This window comes from Xyrauchen texanus, chromosome 31 (assembly GCF_025860055.1).
Source record: "Xyrauchen texanus isolate HMW12.3.18 chromosome 31, RBS_HiC_50CHRs, whole genome shotgun sequence".
NCBI lineage: Eukaryota > Metazoa > Chordata > Actinopteri > Cypriniformes > Catostomidae > Xyrauchen > Xyrauchen texanus.
Window position 1 is genome coordinate 11,347,819 of NC_068306.1, and position 22,066 is coordinate 11,369,884.

The 22,066-nt window shown below is 37.8% G+C and overlaps 1 protein-coding gene across 1 annotated transcript; it reads right to left on the reverse strand.

Annotated features, from left to right (window-relative positions):
* Positions 1–510: 510 nt before the first annotated feature.
* Positions 511–21,513, reverse strand: LOC127625469 (protein FAM219A-like). Its single transcript, XM_052100775.1, has 6 exons — positions 21,336–21,513; positions 14,891–14,990; positions 12,733–12,835; positions 9,381–9,461; positions 6,256–6,310; positions 511–5,630 (listed from the first exon to the last, which is right to left on the reverse strand). Exons 1-6 carry the CDS (start codon positions 21,393–21,395, stop codon positions 5,472–5,474), a joined length of 558 nt encoding a protein of 185 aa, XP_051956735.1. The 5' UTR covers positions 21,396–21,513; the 3' UTR covers positions 511–5,471.
* Positions 21,514–22,066: the final 553 nt, after the last annotated feature.

A 22,066-nucleotide genomic window follows, 5' to 3' on the forward strand; every position in this document is an offset into this window, starting at 1 on the left:
CTGTCATGCCACTGACATATACCCCAAAATCTAAGAATACCAAATAAAATATGGATGAATATAGGTGAGAGTGAATATTCATAATAACATAGCTTAAAAGTCTTTTCTAAAATGTCATATTATTCTTTTGGCTACAGAAACGAATATTAATAAATTGCATTAAATGTGACAAAAATGACATTTACAGGATGAAATAGTTGTACTGAGAATACAGTTCAAATCTAACTTGACCCTTGCCTTACTGTAAGCCAGTCTGGTTTTAATGTGTTCCCTTTTATAGAGCAAAAATATGATAATATTGCCATTTTAGGCGGGAGAATTCACAAAAATGATTTGAAATTAAGTCAGTTTTGAAGTAGGTATGTGAAACCAACATAAAAAGACACAGCTAGGGACAACAAGCATTTGTGTAATTGAACTTCTGACTTAGTTACTAAAATATTGCCCATGTGACAACTAGCCCCAGTCTCCCGTATAAAAGGAATAAAAAAAGTCAGTTGCAATTGTATGTTCCAGATGTTTTTACTGATATGCTTCACTACACAGAACAATAACATTGTTAAATACTGGTATGGAAACTGGTTTATGTCTTTTACAATCATATTTATAGACAGAAGGGCAAATAAAACATAGGACAGAAAATAAAAAATGCAAGTTAAAAAAATCCCATTGATATCAATAAATTAAAAAAATATGACTGGCAATAAATAACACGACACACTGTATAGCAAATTCAGTGAAGTAACAGAGTGGAGAATGATGTTACACAATGGAGTGTTTATCTTCACCCAAACAAGATACAGTGTTGCAATATTGGACATACTTATTCAACACATACACAGATGCAGGAATAAGTTAGTCCTATGGCACATCTATAAGTACCATGAAAGAGAGTTAAAATGCCAGGTAAGAGGCATTAGAGAACTTGCTTTCAAATTCTCCACATTCATATCGATGTGGTGAGCTTATAGAACAGGCATTGGTTATCTATTGCTACAATAAGATCTATGGCAATGTAGTATGACATTTTTGCCAGCATATCAATACAGCAATGAAAACATCACAGATAGTTAAAGGGATAGTTCAAACAGAAACTAACATTATTTTACTGTTTACTCACACACATGTTGTTCTAAACTCATATGACGTACTTTCTTCTGTAGAACACAAAAGGAAATGTTACTCAGTCACCATTCACGTTCAATACAAGGATAAAAGATACAATGAAAGTGAATGGTATCTGAGGCTAACGATTCAGCCTAACATCTCCTTTTGTGTTCCACGGAGGAAAGTAAGTCATACAGGTTTAGAACAACATGAAGGTTGAGTAAATCATTTTTGGATATACTATCCCTTCAACATTGTTGTGTTCTGCATTCAGTAAAGACCTATATAAATACGACGTTTCCCAGGTTAGTGTCATCATACGGGCCTTTCATAATCTTGCTTTTTAAAAAAGATAAATATTAGTTTATTATATTATTACATTGTGATTTCCCTTTCATTAATTCTCATAATGTAGTACATCAACTGAAAACTGGAGCACTACTATTGCAGGAACTTGTGTAAGGGGCATATAATTACAATTGGAAGTGGCAATGAGGTGGCGACTTGCACATTAGATGATCAGATGCTCTGAAATCTTTAAAAAATACATTTCAAAATTGCATGAGAGAGGACACAAATACTATGGAAAACATCACTCACTGTTGCACACACAAGAACAGGTGCTTAAAATACATTTTAGTGATTTGGCCATTGACACAAAGCAACTAAAAGAAGTGTGTTTGAGGAGTTTCTTAAAAAAGCCATCAAATAAGAGCAGCAAGTGAACAGAGAATCCTATTTTCTGGCAGAATAGTAATGCAATTTAAAGTAGCTGTAAAGATGAAAACATTAAAGAGCAAACCGAATGAGTGTAAAATTGACTTCTGACGTCATTTATAAATGCTGGCCAAAAGCTTTCCTTAGTCAATCTCTCTTTCAAAATAAAATAAAAACTAAATTTTATGCATTTTGGCACAAATCAGATAAACAAAATCTGTAGCACTTCTCTCCACTTGATGATTTTGAGATTATGACCCCGTTGACACCTGTTATTAAGATGCTTCCTGGGGTGATCCGATCACTTGGTCAGGTGAGACACATTGCTATTTACACCTTAAATGCGTCTACTGTGACCACATCTATTCGGATTTCAAGGGGAGGATCTCTGATTTCATAGAGACATACAGTTGAAGTCAGAAGTTTACAAACACTTAGGTTGAAGTCATTAAAACACATTTTTTAACCACATTTTTTTATATTAGCAGACAAGTTTTGTCAAGCCGTTTAGGACATCTACTTTGTGCATGGCACGAGTAATTTTTCCAACAACTGTTTACAGACAGATTGTATCACTTTTAATTGACTATATCACAATTACAGTGGGTCAGAAGTTAACTGTGCCTTTAAGCAGCTTGGAAAATTCTATAGGTATACCTGTGGATGTATTTTAAGGCCTACCTTCAAACTCAATGCCTCTTTGCTTGACATCATAGGAAAATCAAAAGAAACCAGCACCTCAGGAAAAAAATTGTGGACCTCAACAAATCTGGTTCATCCTTGGGAACAATTTCCAAACAGCTGAAAGTACCACGTTCATCATGAATGTATAAACAACATGGGACCATGCAGCCATCATACCGCTCAGGAAGGAGACACATTCTGTCTCCTAGAGATGAAGGTAGTTTGGTGCGAAAAGTGCAAATCAATCCCAGAACAACAGCAAAGGACCTTGTGAAGATGCTGGAGGAAACAGGAAGACAAGTATCTATATCCACAGTAAAACAAGTCCTATATTGACATAACCTGAAAGGCTGCTCAGCAAGGTAGAAGCCACCGCTCCAAAACTGCCATAAAAAAGCCAGACTACAGTTTGCAAGTGCACATGAGGACAAAGATAAGAAATGTCACCTGGTCTAATGAAACAAAAAAAAAAGGATGAGGCTTGCAAGTTGAAGATCCCCATCCCAACCATGAAGCATGGGGGTGGCAGCATCATGTTGTGGGGGTTCTTTGCTGCAGGAGGGACTGGTGCACTTCACAAAACAGATGGCATTATGAGGAAGGAAAATTATGTGGATATATTGAAGTAACATCTCAAGACATCAGCCAGGAAGTTAAAGCTAAGTAGCAAATGGGTCTTCCAAATGGACAATGAACCCAAGCATACCTCCAAAGTTGTGGCAAAATGGCTTAAGGACAACAAAGTCAAGGTACTGGAGAGGCCATCACAAAGCCCTGACCTCAATATGATAGAAAATTTGTGGGGAGAACAGAAAAAGCATGTGCGAGCAAGGAGGCCTACAAACCTGACTCAGTTACACCAGTTCCGTCTGGAGGAATGGGCCAAAATTCCAGCAACTTTTTGTGAGAAGCTTGTGGAAGGCTTCCCAAAATGTTTGACCAAAGTTAAACAGTTTCAAGCTAATGCTACCAAATATTAACAAAGTGTATGTAAACTTCTGACCCACTGGGAATGTGATGAAAGAAAGAAAAGCTATTATTCTGACATTTCACATTCTTAAAATAGTGATCCTAACTGACCTAAGACAGGGAATGTTTTCTCCGATTACATGTCAGGAATTGTGAAAAACTGAATTTAAATGTATTTGCCTAAGGTATATGTAAACTTCTGGCTTCAACTGTACATCAATCACTATGTCAGCGTGTTAATGCATGATTATAAACCACAAAAAATTGAGAAAAAACAAAAGGAAGCCCAATAAAAACTGTGCACGGTTACTTCCTGATGAATCTGAAATTTTATCTAAACACAAACACAACCTTTCAAGCAGAATTATCCGGTTTTTACTGGATTACCTGTATTGAAGGAGCTTCAGGTATTCATGCTTTTCATCTGTGATGACATAACATTTTTAAAGGTGCTGCAAGCGAATTGTTTTATGGAAAAGTATACAAAAACTTTTTCCTACTCCCTTAAATATATTATGAAATAAGTGTCCTGAGATATCTCACCGAGATATGCTGTGACAGCTGTAGAATTTGTAAACAGCAAACAGAAATGTGTCTGCGGACATTGACATTTTTCTCGTTCTCATAGTGTTGAATCTGAAGTGGATCATTGAGGCTATGATTCATAATGTTTGTTAGTTGAGGGCGCTATTGTGCTACTGTTGAATTTGACAGCCAGAATGTCTGTCTCACAAAATTATCTTTTGGAGGGCGGGGTTTTTGAATGAGGGTCCATGGCTAATTCAACTGCTCAATCACGTGAAAGCTTCAGAACACTAAAATCGCTTAGGGCACCTTTAAGGTCTCGTGTTTGTGTATGTATCGCTTTTTTAAATTTTACAACCTGACAGTTATTTTCTTTTAAAGCCGCTCATAACCAGTAAAGTTTAAACACTTGTTTAAGCACAGCAGTTGATTGAGAGGTGAAGGGTTGTGCTTCACTCCTGTCCGGGACAAATTCAGGACGGATAAGCGTTAACACCTCAAATGCGATGTGGTCACATGCATTTTTGACTACCGTCACATGTGTTTTTGACTACCTTCGTATGTTGTTTTTGTGATCTGATCACAAAACATTTTATACACCGTTTAGACCTGTTTTTAGCGCTGACCACTTGTGATCGGTTCATACTTGTGATCTTAATACCAAGGGTCTATGGGAGATTTACGGTATCTTACAGCACTTTTTATGACTAATTTGAAGTAAATCAAATCAAGCCTTTTTCCCCTAATACATTACAACAATTCTAAATAAAAAGCTTTCAGAAATGTCTCATTTTATTATATATGTATAACCGTTGCGGCTTGGTATTCATTGTGTAAGCCAAAAAACAACAAGCAACAATGTAAAAAAAACAACTATTTAAATGACATTCCCTGACAAGACAATTACATATGCTGTGAGTATCTTAGCAGATGTTTTATGTATGGATATGTTTGCAGCAGAGCTACTCATACAATAATAATACATCCATTTGAAAATATGGGGAAATCAAAATGATCCACATTCTCCTTGTCACTCTGCACTCCCTTTTATTTGAAAAGGAAAAGCATTAGCTAAACAAAGTTGGATATTAAAGTATGGTATTGACGAATCTGTAGTGTCAAATGTTCTCTTGTTCCATTTTAAAAGATATTTTAGCAGCTGCTTCCTTTTTATTTATTTTTGCGCTGCGCATTCATGCATACCCCAACGCATCTATACACACACCTAAGTCTAGTGCACTCTGGTGATGATACAAAGACTCACATCCTACCATAGGAGGAACCAATGACAGTAACATTTTCTGTGTGCATTTTTATTCACAATTTTCTCCCTATTTTATATTAACTGTAACACCCATTCTATTGTGTTTATTTAAGTTATTTAGTAGTTAATCTATGCTGAGGGTACTAACTGTGAGTTTAACTCGCAGGGTTAAATAGGGTGGGAGAGGTTCAAGAGGAAGGAGGGGTTACTGGATTTGACAGGCTGTGGAGGAAGTGGCTTGGCAGCAAATACAAGTGGGGTTGACAGATTTGGGCGGGATGAGGTCCAGATCTTCATCATCTGGGATTTCGTCCAATCGGTAGCCGTCCTTCAGCAGCTGGATGTTTAAGTCTTGGTTTATTTGCTGTAGGAAAGGCACGGAATTAAACAAAGTTTTTAATCACCAAAGAATTTATCAATGCTCTTACTTATGACATTGTTAACCATATTTGTGAGGGGTAATGTATAGTCAGTTGTTCATTACTGGAAAATAAACCAGAACAAGGTGTTCTTGTATATAATTGTGCAATAGTGGGTATTTTACAGTAAACTGTACTTACTGTAAACTGCTTGCAGGACCACGTACCAAATAAGTAAATAAATGGGCATTCAAATATTGTATTAAGTGAGAAGTAAAAGGCAGCGGTGTGATAAGAGAGACAAGAAACTAGCACAGCTATGGGACAATGGTCCATTATACAGTTCAGCCATTACACAAAAATATTTTACCATGGAATGTCATGATCAACCACTAAGAATCAATTATTTGAAAGCTGTGCACTTACAGGGTTATTCTATGAAGGGATGTGATCTAAATGAACATTTGTCATGAAATTCAGACTTCTGTAAAAATAATAGCTCCCACTGAATTAAAACTATAAAAAGTGCTGAAGCCCAACTAATGAGATGGTGATGACGTCTGTAAAGGGGTCAAATGGTTAAATGATGTTATTTCAAGACAAAAATACCTGGTCCCTCAGAGATCTCACCTCGGCTGAGGAATATCCAGATGATGAATATCTGGACACATCGAAGTCATCGTCACTGAAAAAGAATAGGAAGTAGACAATCACATATGGGTACCTTTAATTTCAGCAGAATGGCTACGGACCAATGAAAGCACTCTCCTTCTACAGCTAACCCGAGATAAAATGACATTTACATTTATGTATTTGGCAGACACTATTATGCAAAGCGGCTTACAGTGCATTTAACGTATACATTATCAGCATGTGTGTTCCCTGAGAATCGAACCCATGACCTCTGCTTTGCTAGTGTGGTTTTCCATTGAGCTACAGGAGGTAAATATATCCCATAGAGACATAAAATGAAGACAAGGATCCACACTAATTGTGAATCATGTTGAGTGAGCATACACAACATTTGGCACATTTAACCATTACAATGAGTCTTATTGAGATGCACTGAAGTGAGATCAAATGAAAAATGTAGAGATTGCATTTCAGCCAAATTGATCTAACAGGAAAAATCAGCAGCGACAATCTGGAAACTTCATGCCGATTTCTGCTGCAATTATAGGCTTGTTCTAATGAAGTGAGAATAACTTCAATAAATTAAGGAGTACACAAGCGAGAACAAGTGTCGTAAGAGACTGGCAGGAGATAGTATAAGCATGTGAGAAACAGAACGCCTGAGTATGTGACAGACAGTGGGTGAACCTTCTAAATCACTGGTGGGTTGCAATCCAAACATGGATTGCAGATCTGTCCTCAAAGGGTTGCAGATATACATGTTAAATACAAACAATAAAATGCATAGCAAAATAAATAGGCTTATCATCTTTAAAATAGGGAGGAGAAAACACTTTCCATATCCTTTACTGCTGACCTGGTACCATAGAAACACGTTACTATACCTACATTTACACATACAAAGCAAGAAAACCACGTTTACTAGAGATTTAAAATCTAGTTATTCTCTGCTTTTGACGTCAAACATGACATCAAAGAGACATGTGCACAAGACTTGCGTACATTGGATAAGCCAGTAAGAATACCGATAAAGGTGTTTATAGGCAAAACGAAATCAGGGGATTGGGCAAAAATCAACCCATGTCGATCGGTTTATTCTTTTGCGCACTTGCGATGCAAAAGACCAGGGTACAAGTCCTGAAGAGCACGCAAGTCGACACGTGAGCCAAAAGATTCATACAGAAGCACGACAAATTTACATTTCCTTTAACAATTGCATTTTTTGTCTCACATTTACTTTTTATGACACTATCAATTTGGTTTAGGTTTAAGATAGGTTTGTTGATTTAAAACTCTATAGAGCACAGAACATAAAGACTGTTTGGGGAAAACCCTAACTTGCTTTTAGTGCTACTCAGTGCGCATTTCACTTCATAACTAACTGTAAAATCTGGCTCCAAAAGCATAATCATTAGAGAACTGCTCTAAATGGACACATTGACTTCTGACGGAGACAGAGAATGAGTGTTACACACAGAAAACTGACAGAGAGACACAATGAAGGATTGGTGACCTAAAACATGACTAAATTACAGTTGTAGGCTGCAGCTGAGATCACAGAGATGCAGCAGACAGCTTGCAACACAGAAAGCATTAAGTTAAGAGACCCATCTGTGTGAGATACTGTCATGCTGTGCCTGATCATCTGAACCGAACAGCAAACAGGCTATTATAGCTGAACACATACTGTGACACATCATTACAGAAGGGTGTGGACTGCACAAATGAAACAGTTGATTCAAAGTGCTTTGCACTTTTGTCAACAAACATGTTTTCCTGCTTATCCAACATTTTACGGCTTGATTCTTGGATATAGGTTCCATAGGAAATCTAAAATTAGTGAACCTACACTAAAAGCACATCATAGTCAAGTTTATGTAATCTGTTCTAAAGGGGCCACATCATAGAATACATTGATATTCACAGAAAATCCAGGCTGAACCTTAAAGGAAAATTTCACTAAAAAATTTAAATTCTAAAAAAAATTTACTCACCCTCATGCTATCTCAGATGTTTATGAGTTTCTTTCTTCTGCAGAACACAAATGAATATTTTTAGAAGAATATCCCAGCTCTGTAGGTCCATACAATGGTGTGAATGGTGGCCCGGACTTTGACGCTCCAAAAAGCACATAAAGAAAGCATGAAAGTAATCCTGACTCCAGTGGTTAAATCCATGTCTTCAGAAGAGATATAATAGGTGTGGGTAAGAAACAAATCAATATTTAATTCCTTTTTAATATAAATCTCCACTTTTGACCAGTAGGTGGTATTATGCACTAACAATGTGAATTGCCAAAAAAACTAAATAAGGTGTGAAAGTGAAAGTGGAGATTTATAGTAAAAAAGGACTTAAATATTTATCTGTTTTTAACCCACACCTATATATATAGCTTCTAAAAACATGGATTTAATCACTAGATTCATATGGATTTGGACATGCGGTCTTTATATGCTTTTCAGAGCTTTACATTTCTGACCACAATTTACTTGCATTGTATGGACCTACGGAGCGGAGAAAGAAAAATCTTTGTTTGTGTTTGCAGATAAAAGAAAGTCCTACACATCTGGTGTGTACATCACACAGAAATGCTAGCGGGTGAGTAAATGATAAGAGAATAATGTTTTTGGATTAACTATATCTTTGAACTATGGATGTTTTAATTAGATCTTGTGTGAACACTTCAAGTGTGTGAATAATTACTTAATCTTGGGTCTCCCAGAATTATCATATGGCTTTAGAAGACTATAATGTTCAATATAACATTCAATTAAAATAGGCTATTTTTATGAGATTTGTATTGTATTTGTATGGAAACTTTAAATATGTTATGCCTTGTCTGTTTCTCACACCAGATTGTAGGGCACCAGCTTTAGCTGCATCAAAATTTTGTTATTTTGATTAAATGTCAGCTCCTTTTGAAATGGTAATGGCTACCATTGTGGATGCTCGAAGAATGGCACAAAACTTTAATTAGATGATTTATTTCTAAGCTCTTTTCGTTTTATGAATTCTAATCCTGCTCTTGTATGGAAGCATTCATAAATATCCACAATAGATGTCTGCACCATTTCCCAGAGAATAGCTAAATTTTAGGGACAGTAATGTGAAGTGTGTCATACCTGTCTGTGTCCAGTGCTACAAGAGGCTTCTCATCTGGACTCTGGTCTAAGGATGAATAGCCTTTATTAGGGACAACCAGCCTGCAATGTGAGAAGAAATTAAGAAAAGTAGAAACGAATACAAGATTAATCAAACATGTATGGCCCATGACTATGTTTATGAATGTAGAAAGACATGTCACATCGCTTTTATTGGACTATTTGCCAGAAATAGCTAATGACTGATATAGGCTTTTCAATGGCTGATGCTGATATCTATAGAGCAGTGTTATATATGGCCTATATAATGCCAATGTGCAGGCTGTATATAATACAGTTTAATGAAAGCAAAAGTTGCTTACAAAAGTGCTACAATTAAAATAACATTCATTTTACACAATATTTACTCAAAATTCAACCAAACATATTTAAAACAAGCATTATCAATTGGCTGGTCAATCGAGAGGCCAGACAAAGAGTGATCCAAATGGGTAACAGGCGAAGGCGGGGGCCTGTGTGGACTGGACCTTGGTTACAGAAACTGGCTTTTGGAACATGGAATCTGACCTCACTGGTGGGGAAGGAGCCAGAATTAGTGTGTAAGGTTGACAGATACCAGCTAGATATAGTTGGACTCACCTCTACACTCTGTTCTGGCTCTGGAACCAAACTCCTGGACAGGGGTTGGACTCTCTCCTTCTCCGCAGTTGCTCAGAGTGAAAGGTGTCGAGCGGGTGTGAGTATACGCTACGATCTTGGAGTTTAGCCCAGTAGATAGGGTCTCCTCATTGCGACTTCGTGTTGCAGGGGGAAAAGCTCTGACTGTGGTCTGTGCTTATGCACCGAACTGTAGTACAGAGTATTCAGCCTTCTTGGAGACCCTAGGAGGGGCCCTGCAGAGGTGTTGCTGGGCAACTTCAATGCTTATGTTGGCAACGATGGAGATACCTGGAGGGGAGTGATTGGGAGGAACTGCCAGCCTGATTTGAACCAGAGTGGTATACTGTTATTGGACTTCTGTGCTAGTCATGGATTGGTCATGACAAACACCATGTTCGAACATAAGGTTGTTCATAAGTGTACTTGGTACCAGAGCACCTTAGGCCAAAGGTCGATGATCGACTTTACTGTCATATCATCAGACCTGTAGCCAATAAGAAAGGAGCTGAGCTGTCAACCAATCACCGCCTGGTGGTGAGTTGGATAAGATGGCGGGGGAAACTGCCAGATAGACCTGTCAAACCCAAACAGATTGTGAGGGTGAACTGGGAATGTTTGGCGGAGACCCCTGTCCAGAAGATTTTTAATCACCTCCTCCCGAGGAGCTTCTCCCAGATCCAGGAGGAGGTTAGAGACATGGAGTCCGAGTGGACCCTGTGTAAGGTGGCAGAGGTGGCTACTGTGAGCTGTGGCTGTAAGGTTGTTGGTGCCTATCAGGGTGGTAATCCTCAAACCCGCTGGTGGACACCTGCGGTGAAGGAAGACATCAGGCAGAAGGAGGCTTTTCGGGATTGGTTAGCCTGTGGAAATCCAGACTTGGATGCCAGGTACCGGCAGACCAGAAGGACTGCAGGGGCAGCAGTTGTGGAAGTGAAAGCCTGGGTGTGGGAGGAGTTTGGGGAGGCCATGGAGAAGGACTTTTGGTTGGCCTCAAAGAGGTTCTGGCACACCATAAAACGGCTCAGGCCGTTGAAGGGAAATCAGGGAGTTGTCCAGGCTGTTGTTGGCTGGAGCAGGGAACTGGTAATATAGCCTGGTGATATAGTCGAGCGGTGGAAGGAACACTTTGAGGAACTCTTAAACCTGACTAACATGCACTCTGTGGAGGAGGCAGGGATGGAGGACTTCAAGGAGCTCCAAAGTGGCAAGGCACCAGGGGTGTATGAGCAAGGAGGCCTACAAACCTGTATCAGTTACACAAGTTCTGTCTGCAGGAATGGGCCAAAATTCCAGCAACTTATTGCGAGAAGAAGCTTGTGGAAGGCTACACAAAACGTTTAACCCAAGTTAAACAATCTTTAACAATTTAAAGGCAATGCTACTAAATACTAACAAAGTGTATGTACATTTTTGACAAATTGTGATTTCATTGATTCAGTTTATTGTGCAGCCTTCGTGGATACCATTACCGATGTCTCAGAAGTCCAAATCTGCAGGTTCCAGAGTATTATACATTAATTGCTACTTTTACTGTCACTGATACATTTGTAACATAGATTTTTCTACATTAATGTGAAAATGACAATGAAAACAAATTTAATAATACATTTTATCTGGAGTGCCAACCCCTCTATATTCTGTGTATATTATTATTTCTGGATTGTGCATTTAAATTCACAGTTTTTACCAAGTTTGTGGTTGCACTAATTTTTCTCTTTGTCTGATTTAGAGCAGGCGGTGCTGCAGATCTAAAACGTCCCTTGATAAAAATTAAGCATCATTTTTATTCTTCCAGTCAAAATTTGCACTGCAAAAAATATATATCACAGCTAGAACTAATACATTCTGGCAAGTGAATGGTATAAGCATGATAATCCAAGGCTAGGTTTGCGATAAACTATTTTAAATCCACTTTGCGCAGGCAACCAATCCACTTCACGTCAGGTGGTTCATTGCCTCCACGTTGTGCATTTAAAATAATTTAACACACACCTAGCCGTGGATTATCCTTTACATATACTGTATATGTATATAAATAAATAGAGAGAGAGAGAGAGAGAGAGAGAGACAGAGAGAGAGAGAGAGAGAGAGAGAGAGAGAGAGAGAAACCCAATCATTTTCATGACTAATGGTTCTGTTAATGGTTCACCCCATTCCAAAATTACTTTTTTACTGCAAATAAAAAAAGGATATGGCTCAGACCCATTTTCCATTAGCCAGAGATGTGGCTAGACATCTTTTGTTCTTCCTGTATGAGACTCAAGTAATCTATGACATTCAGGCTATCGGAGAGTAAGCAGGCCTGTGTGGAGCTAATCTACAGGCCTAGAGCTGTGCTCTAAACCAGCCCTGTGGACCAGACCACTAATCCTGAAAAAGCACAAGGGACCAGTGGGGCGGCAGAGGCCCTCACAATGACTGCACTAACACTAATTAATATTCACGGACAGTACAGCCTTGATATAAACCCCTTTGCTAGTGTTTTAGTATTTGAGGTTGCTGTTGTTCATGTTTTTTTCATGCATTAACCAAACCAACCATTATTATGAGGCTATAATGTTGTTATATTGCAAAACTGTACAATAATGCCATCGTGTACGGTGTTGCTATTAGTTAGGTGACAAACTAAAAGTTCTAATTAAACTTATTACTAATGAAAATGAGGGTGGATTATTATGTTAGTCTTTGTGAAACCACATTCTACATGCCTTACCTTGTTCTGGCCATGACATTATTTTTCTTGGGTTGCTGATTGACTGGGCTAGCCACAGTTCCGTTCTTCACCGACCCCTTCCTTGCCAGCTCTCTACGTTTCTCTGTGAAAGTAACATAATAAGACAAGATGGAAATGACATCAGCTTCGCAAATTAAACATTTAAACACTTATTTTTCACAATTTTCACAATTTCTGACATTTAATCGTAGAAAATATTCCCTGTCTTAGGTCAGTTAAGATCACTACTTCATTTGAAGATTGTGAAATATCAGAATAATATGGTAAATGGTCTACACTTATATAGCACCTTTTTAACCTTAGCAGTTACCAAAGCGCTTTACACAGAGTCCCATTCACCCAAACACACACATGCACACTCACACTCATACACCAATGACGGCAGAGCTGCCATGCAAGGCACTTGCCTACCATTGGGAGTAACCTGGGGTTCAGTGTCTTGCCCAAGGACACTTCATGTGGGTCATGTGGGCCGGGAATCGAACCGCCAACCCTGCGATTAGTGGCCGACCCGCTCTACCACCTGAGTATAGCCGCCAGTAGAGATTTTTAGGATTATTTATAGTAGTATTATGTAGTATATTAGTATATAGTATGGTAGTATTTGGTAGCATTGACTTGAAATTGTTTAACTTGGGTTGCCAAGATATTGTCATGTGGTTGCTAGATTTTTCTAGGTGGTTGCTAGGCATTTACATACCGGCTCAAGTCAAAAGAGCAGGTCTGTCCTTTAATGTGGGTCTATGGGTTTTATTTGCCTGTTTTATCTAGAAATAAGCCACAGGATTTTAGGTAATACGTCCCTAAGTATAAGCAATTTTATTAGAATTACATTTTAAAAGTTTTAGAATATTACAATTTGAGAGCCATCAACATCCTTTGAATCTAGCTTAATTCCTCGAATGTGATGTCAATGTCATGGCAAGATGCAATGTTTTAGTATGCTTTGTGAGTACAGGCTTTTGATTTTATATATTCTGTGTGGTTCTAGCTAGTTTCTTCAGGCATGAAGTCAGTGCTTGACTTCTGTGCGCTTTCCAAACAGTGGCCTCTGTGTTTCTGAGAGATTTCTTTGTGGTGCTATAAGTAAAAAGGCTGTCAGAAGAGTGACTGTAAAGTGAAGTTTAATTACCAACAGCAACTGCTGTATTTCAGAATGCCCTAACTGAATAGCTATGAACAGTGAGCAAAGCATGCTACATATGCGGGGAAGTATTGTGAGTGTACTTGCAATGGAGAAAGAGAGGACTGAGCAAAGAGCAATATGATAAGATGGAATTTGAGTGATTCTGGAGACTCAACAGTCTTTCTTCACACATAATAACTACATTTCAGTTAATCAATACTAAAATGTTGATCAATACTTTATGTCCATTTATTTATTTTGGTAGGCAGTCGCGTAATAAGTTGGAATAATGCCGGTCATTATTGCAAAATAAACCCCTTCAGGATAATACAAGAACCCTTCGCTCAATGTTGGGTTCCTGATCACCCTGTAGGGGTCCATTACATGATAATGACCAGCTGACTGTACATCTCTTACTTAATGTAAAGTCGAAAAGATGGATAACTGTTCAGTGCTTTTAAAACCTGCGATCTGTTTACCTGCTTCCAATTTGATGAGAGAAGAGGAATGGTACTGGGGAAAATGCGAGCCAGATTCGAGCTACCCGCCTGAGCACCAAATCTCAACATGTTAGAATTTATGTGCAAACTGCTAGGCCAATGCTCCAACCATCCCCATCTAGTTATCAATGCCATCTACCATAACTAAGGCATTTGGTACTTTGTACCAAACATCCTAGTAGAACAAACTAAACTGAAAACTGCAAAGCTTCACAATTGTGTCTGAGAGGTTGTAGTTACATATTCTCAGGGAAATGCAAAGGTTTGACTTATCTAAAGTTATTGGCTTTTCTAAAACCATGGTCAACCATTTCACATGGTTTGCTACTAATCAGTTCTTAGCTCTTGCTCCAAGCCATATACTTCCCAATTGCAGTATCAGCAGAAAAAAAATCAATACAGACTTTTTTTACACTGAAATGGACAAATTACACTGTGGTTAGGATATGGCATGGAGAACATTTGTTCCATGTCCTAATCAGATCACAGACTGAATGGAAAAGTGCCTCACCTATTTTTACTTGTAGCGGGGTGGGCTTGTAGTTGATAGCAACTGACTCTGGTTCCCTCGTGCTAGAGTCAGCCTCCAATGTGGATGTTCCTGCAGGATCCTGAAGACAAAAACATTTTTTACTTATTAGCTAGATGCAACACTACATTTCCAAGTGCTGATGCAAGATATACGAGTTATGGATGTGCACGATGCAATGGCCAATAACATGCTTTCAGCATCCAAATTGAAGAACCAATGCTACAAATATAAAAACTAAGAAAATATGGAGATAAACTAGACCTCACTAATCGACTAGACAGTAACTGAACTTCTAGTTGACTGTTCAACCACAATGATCCATTCTTTATATGAGTGCAAATCTATAAAACCCTCCCCATTGAAATCTGAACCAATGTAACCTTTCCTACCATGATCAGTGTGCGGGTGAAAGCAGACAGCAAGACAGATTGGTTTCAAATAATTGCATCTGTTGAGGCAGGGAATGCATCAAGGGTGTTGATTCTATTGGGGTTGGATAAAATAACATGAGTCAGCACAATTTCGCCACGCTGTCAGTGGAACAGGTCATTTTAATACATCTCTCTCAAGACGTCTCCGGTTTGCTTTCACAGCTGTGCTCTGGCAACTTATTGATTCCGAAAACGAAGAAAGATGTAGAGCCTTTGCAGTCAGAAACTTCAAATGTACTCTACTAGCTTAGTTGTATCTTCATTTTTAACACCAAATAAAAACATTAATTTATTCTTAAAAATAAATATGTATATATTATATATATATTATATATATTATATATATATATATAATATATATATATATATATATATATACACACACAAACACAGTACTGTACAAAACTGCAAAAACATTTGTCTTAAGATGGTTATTTATACCTTTAGCTGTAGTGTGTCAATAGGTAATATACATTTTAGACTCCCAAACATTCCTTCTGCAAATAGAATAGAATAGAAGAACATGTAGCCCTGCAACAGATGATATGGCCCCACAGAGACCCCCACTGAACATCGAGTCAGTCTGGGATTACATAAAGAGACAGAAGCAATTAAGACTAAATATATAGAAGAACTGAAGCGAATTCTCACAGAAGCTTGGAACATCCTATCTGCCAACAACTAAGAAAAACTGTGTCCAGGTGTCCCTGGGAGAATTGGTGCTTTTTTGACGGCAAAGTTGGTCACACCAAATATTGATTTAGCTTTGTTTATTTTTATTACACTTTGGATGATGTTTATTTAGCTTTGTTTATTTTTATTACACTTTGGATGATGTTTATTTAGCTTTGTTTATTTTTATTACACTTTGGATGATGTTAATTGAAAAATGAAAACTAATTATGGCACTATTTTTGAAGAAATCCTCACTATGCAACATTTTTCAGAAGTGCCTAAAACGTTTGCACAGTGCTGTATTAATATATATATATATATATATATTATCCACTAGTTAGATAATTTCACATCAGACCAGGCTGTAGTTGCTATTGTTTGGTGTTGCTAGGTTGTTCTGCCTTGATGTTTGGCATTGCTAGGATGTTCTGTGTGGTTGCTATGGGTTGCTATGGTGTTCTAACTGTTGCAACAGATGGACAGACAGACATACAGACAGAGACAGACAGACAGATAGATAGACAGATAGACAGATAGACAGATAGATGGGACATCACAGCTGCTTAGTGGAGTAATGGACAAGGGGAAAAATAGAGATTTAAGCTGTCATAGTAACCAGTTGGTTCGCAAGACACTAGGCATGTTTTGTTGCTTGAGTCCTCACTATGAAGGGTCTAAGCACTCTGTGACATCACTAGGGACTGGGAGACAGAACAGAGGGAGCTTGTTGAAGGAAATGTTAGGAGCACAGCACACCCACCCCGCCTCTGCCAACAGAGGGCCTATTATGGACTAAAAAAGCCTGCCTTCATTGGAGACAGCCAATGAGGCCACTTGAGACTCTTTGGTTTGTCAACTTGAGCCACTCGAGTCGTGCCATTATAGCAATGTTACGTTTTTGGTGCAGTTCTCATGACACACCAGATGATAAACCTAATCATCAAACTCACGTCAAAGTCAACAGTCAGCCTAGTCCAGAGATATGACATGGGGTTACACAATTCTGCAAGGACAGTTTTAAAAAATCTTCCAAAGCCAAAGATGTGAAATAGTAGCTTGGTTTCATTCAACTGTTTTTATGCGCATAAGTAATCCTGAATGGAAACGCTTTATATGTGAATGTAAATTTTGTGCCATGAGACGAAAAAATAAGAAAAGAAAATCAACAAGGAGAGCCAAATTGTGAAAATTGCTCAGACTGGCAACTGTAAAATCACCGTCAGGCAAGATATTCATCTTAATTTCTCTGATCACTTACGTAATGTTATAATTATATAATTCACTGATAAGTCTTGCTTATTTCAGTGGATTTATAATAAGCACCCACTTCTATAAACTCATATGAAGTCTATTTTAAAATAAGTAATTTATAATGCATAATAAAAAATAAAAACACATTTTATCAATAAATTAAATAATGAATTATTTGAAATGTATTTAAAAAAAGAAATGTATTACTTGATCATTGGCAGTGACATGCTATTACTTGAGATCATGGAATGTATAGAATATAGTCGTTTCACAAAGAAATCCTCTTTAAAAACACACAAAAGAATAGTGTCTTTGGCCAATAGCGAAGCACTCCTTAAGTAGGAAGCAGCCTTGTTGATCAATGAAACCTCTTTGCCCACTGGCTCGATCGTGGCATAGTGCCAGCTGTAGGCCTGGCAAGGTTCTCAAAAACACTTTACGCTCAGCACCAGCTAAAGTGACCAGCGGGGGATTGTGGGTAATAGCCCTGCATGATGCCCTCAAGCGCCTGAAGCTTTAAAATCATATGTAGTGCATAAGTACATTGTCAGTCATCACAGTCTGTGTAGCTGTACCACTATGTCATTTTTATTGTTTGGAGCATTGGAGGCCCAACACCTTCAAAGCAAGGAGTTAAGGCCATCACATAAATTAAAACAATATCTGTGCCTTTCTACAAAGGCATACGTTGAGTAATCTGATGTATTAAGCTTCCCAGTCAGCCCGTATTGAACTACACAGGCTGCACAAATCTCAGACCATAACCGCAAAGCACAACATCAAAGTCATGCATATTCCACCAGCTCCATGTACAACCGCCCGTGAAATTTATTCAACGTCTCCATGAGAAAAAAAGCAAAGCGAGTTTGGAATGGTACCAGAAAGCTATACTGAACTCATTCTGATGTCACACTAATCTTAGTTAAAACAGATTTATAATGTTATCACAGGATCCAAGATTACAGTGTTCAGAAGTCTACTGGAACTCTCATGACTAAACACATTAAAGCTAGTCGACTTGATCAATGCACATAAATCCATAGAAACAAACAAATCAATAACCAGTATTACAGCTGACTATACTATGGAGAACCCTTGACCATTGGTCAATATACTGTAAACCTGAAGCTCTATTGTAAAATAAATCTCTCAGCATTTAGCCAGATAGCAAGAACTCTTCAAGGCATTTCAGTCAATGAGAAAGTCAACTTTTAATACCAGACATACATAGACTAGTGTTTTCATGTGTGACCTTGTGATCCAAATGCATTTTTGTAATGTAGGTTAGGAGATGAAGATGGGCGATTGGGTTGCTGACATGGCTGAACCGATAAAAAGGATTGGTGGGATTATCTGACAAGCTGCGCTTTAGACCAATCACAGCAAAGCATGATCCATGAGGTCATTAACAGCTGCTGGTGGTCATATATAGACCCAGACAGAATGGATAAACAAATACTGTCCCTAAAAAGAATAATATCAACTCCCTTAAAAATCAATAGCAGTACCAACTATGAATGATTACAGCCATAAAAAACATCCATGTGAAATATTGTAATACTAATACTAATTTGTTGGCCTAAGGTATAATGCCCTGTAACCTATAAAGCCTGTTCGGATGACTGCTCAGAAATTGTATTACAAAATCACAGGGACTCTGATTTTCCCAAATACAATATGTTTCTAGATCAACACCATTGTTGGTCATGTACATTCCAACAGGGTTAGGACCAGGGTTGTGGCTAGAACAGCATTCTTATTAACAAATCACAACCCTTTGTTAGGTTAAATGGATAGATCCCCCAAATATGAAAATTCGGTCGTCATTTACTCACCCTAATGTTGTTCCAAACCATATGACTATCTTTTCTCTGTGGAACACAAAAAGAGATGTTAGGTAGTATGTTAGTCTCAGTCACCATTCATTTTCATTGTAACTTTTTTCCATACAATGAAAGAGAGTGGTGACTGAGGCTGTCGTTCTGCCTAACCTTCTTATGTGTTCCACATAAGAACATCAAACAAGTTTGGAAAAAAAAAATTTATGAACAACCCCTTTAATGGTAAGGGTTAGGACCAAGTTAGTTAGATAGGGATGCTGTTTATGGACCAGCAAAACATGTTGTTCCAGGCAAATGTCCTCCTTGGCAAAATCACAGTCACCGTAAATCAACAGGGCACTCTGGCAGCTTTCTGTCATTGCTGATGCTGTCCGACCTCCTTTTATCTGAGCAAACAGCATTCTGAAATAAAAATGTGGCCCTCTTATTTTTTACTTAACCATGTGCCTAACATTTCAGACTGCTGCAAGGATTATTGGTTGCCCCCTGCCCTGCCTTCAAGAACTGTGCACTTCTTGAGGAAAAAGGCTGGAAAAATCACTCTGGACCCCACTCACCTTGCCCACTACCTTTTTGAACTGTTGCCGACTTCTGGCCGACGCTACAGAGCTCTGAGCACCAGAACCGTCAGGCAGAGGAACAGTTTTTTTTCCCTCAGGCTATCCATCTCATGAACATTTAAAACTGCCCTAATGAGTGGTAATTATGTGCAATATACAGTTTAGTCTTTTTATATTTATCCAACATACCCTACCTCTTCTGCCATTACATTCCCTTGCACTATATATAACAGATTTTTATTTGCATTACGTGTAAATACTAAATCTCTCTCTCTCTCTCTCTCTCTCATATATATATAAGTCTCATTGTGTATTAAATATATAATTTATTTTCTATTAAATTGTATTTATTTTTTATTTTATATTATTATCTCTGTCTTGTTGCTGTATTGTGCTGTTGTGAACTGGAAGCTCCTGTCACCATGAAAGATTCCTTGTATGTGTACGCATACTTGGCAATTATGCTGATTCTGATTTACTTCAGCCACATTACTTTTACCTATATACGAGACATTAATTCAGCACATATTGCAATAACTAGTAAATTCCTAAAAGGAAAGCAGGTTTGAAAAGCAGGTGCCATGTTGATGTGGGCCTATATTTTTTTCGGCCTTCAGTAGAATGCATTAACATGAGAAAGCCCACTGTGCTGAATAGGGAAACAGTTGGCTCTTTGGGAATAGTGGCGCACCAATAAAAAAGGGATGACAAAATCTATCTAAGGCCATATCACACCAATCCAGCAAATACTAATGAGTGCATCTCAGTCTGCCCAGAAAATGCAGGCCTACTAAATGATTGAAAAAAAAAACGTAGATCTACTTCAATAGATATCAATGTGTTTCCTGCAAGCTCTCAAACAACTAAACGTCTAAATTTAAGATGTATGTCGGTTTGCCATTGTCTGACAGGGCAGACAAGATCAATTCAACTCAAGGCGTTGTTAGACTACACGGTCTATATGGTTTGTAATTGTAGTTCTTGTGCCTCCTTATTAATAAAACTGCAAATCTGACAGCTAGATATATCATTTATAGTGTATTTAAAATAAAGAGATAAATCAAATTAAATTATCAAATAAAAAACAAAGTGCTCAATCTGAAAAAAAACAAAAAACAAGGTTATAATACATTGGAAATTTGTCATTGTTTACATTATTTATGAGTTTCAAATATTGTATAGTGAGATACAAGGTTCAGAAGACCGAACATCAATAACAGTACATGTCAACGAGGGATTGTTATTGTTGCGTCATCTTACGTTCCAAACGTCACAATTATGAACAATTCATGCGAAATTTGAATACCACTGAAGCTCAATAGGAAACGCCCTGATGCATAATGACTTGCACTATAATAACCACAACACTACTATTGGCTGACATATGGTAATATATGTGGGCCAGGTTAAATTAGACCAAACATACACTGGAAGATCTTGTTATTATTAGCTACTTAATCTAACGTCTCGTACATAAAACTAGATCTCGTTCATTTCGCGTTGCATTTAACAACAGCAATATAAAATGGCATTGTGCAGGCATTTGTTTGCATATGTAATTTAGATCAGCTTTTTGCTATTCTCACTCACTCCAAGTAATGTAATTTCCCCACGACCCGTAAGGTACACTGTTATTCTCCATGTAGTGGGAGTGAGTCGCACTTACCAGCAGCTTCATCTCTGGATTAACCGGTGGCACTTGAAATCTGTCAATTTCCTCCATCATTTTGATAATACGTCAGTGTAGCACAGATTTTCAAACTGATATCCTTACTGGGAAAAAGCATTCATTCACTCTCTGGATCGACTCAAAGATGCCCAGTTTTCCAGCATCATCTCGGCTTGTTTTCTGCCAACTGGCTGTTACCAGTCAGGGGTGACTCAACAGCAACATCTGATTCCGGGGTCCGGAACCCCTCCCATACTGAGGAGGAGCTGAATAATTCATGAGTATGAGTTTGGTAACGACCCCTTGGTAAGAACTGTACAACAGATCCGACATTCAATGTATTATTTTTTTCTTTTTATTTATTTGTTTGTTTCCTCTGTGGGGGAACGGTGACTTTTTATTTTTATTTTAAGATAATTAATTATTATTTTTTTTTACATTTTTTTTTGGAAGAGTGAATTTTTATTTTATTTTTCTAGGCTCAGGAACGAATTGAGCAACTTTTTTTTTGGACCTTTTTTTTTCATCTTGCGGTTCAGAGCTTCCGTAGTGAACCGCAAGATGGAAGAAAAAAAATGTACAAAAAAAAGTTGCTCAGTTCGTTCCTGAGCCTAGAAAAATAAATTAAAAATTCACTCTTCCAAAAAAAATGTAAAAAAAAAATAATAATTAATTCTTAAAATAAAAATAAAAAGTCACCGTTTTTTTTTTTACCTTGCGGTTCAGGG

What these genes read in the sequence shown, in the direction of transcription:
- LOC127625469 (XM_052100775.1), bottom strand. Translation starts at nt 21,395, where the DNA reads ATGATGGAGGAAATTGACAGATTTCAAGTGCCACCGGTTAATCCAGAG. An exon ending in ATCCAGAGATGAAGCTGCTG is followed by an intron (nt 14,991 to 21,335) that starts GTAAGTGCGACT and finishes TTTTGTCTTCAG; the next exon opens with GATCCTGCAGGAACATCCAC. An exon ending in GTAGCACTGGACACAGACAG is followed by an intron (nt 6,311 to 9,380) that starts GTATGACACACT and finishes ATTCTTTTTCAG; the next exon opens with TGACGATGACTTCGATGTGT.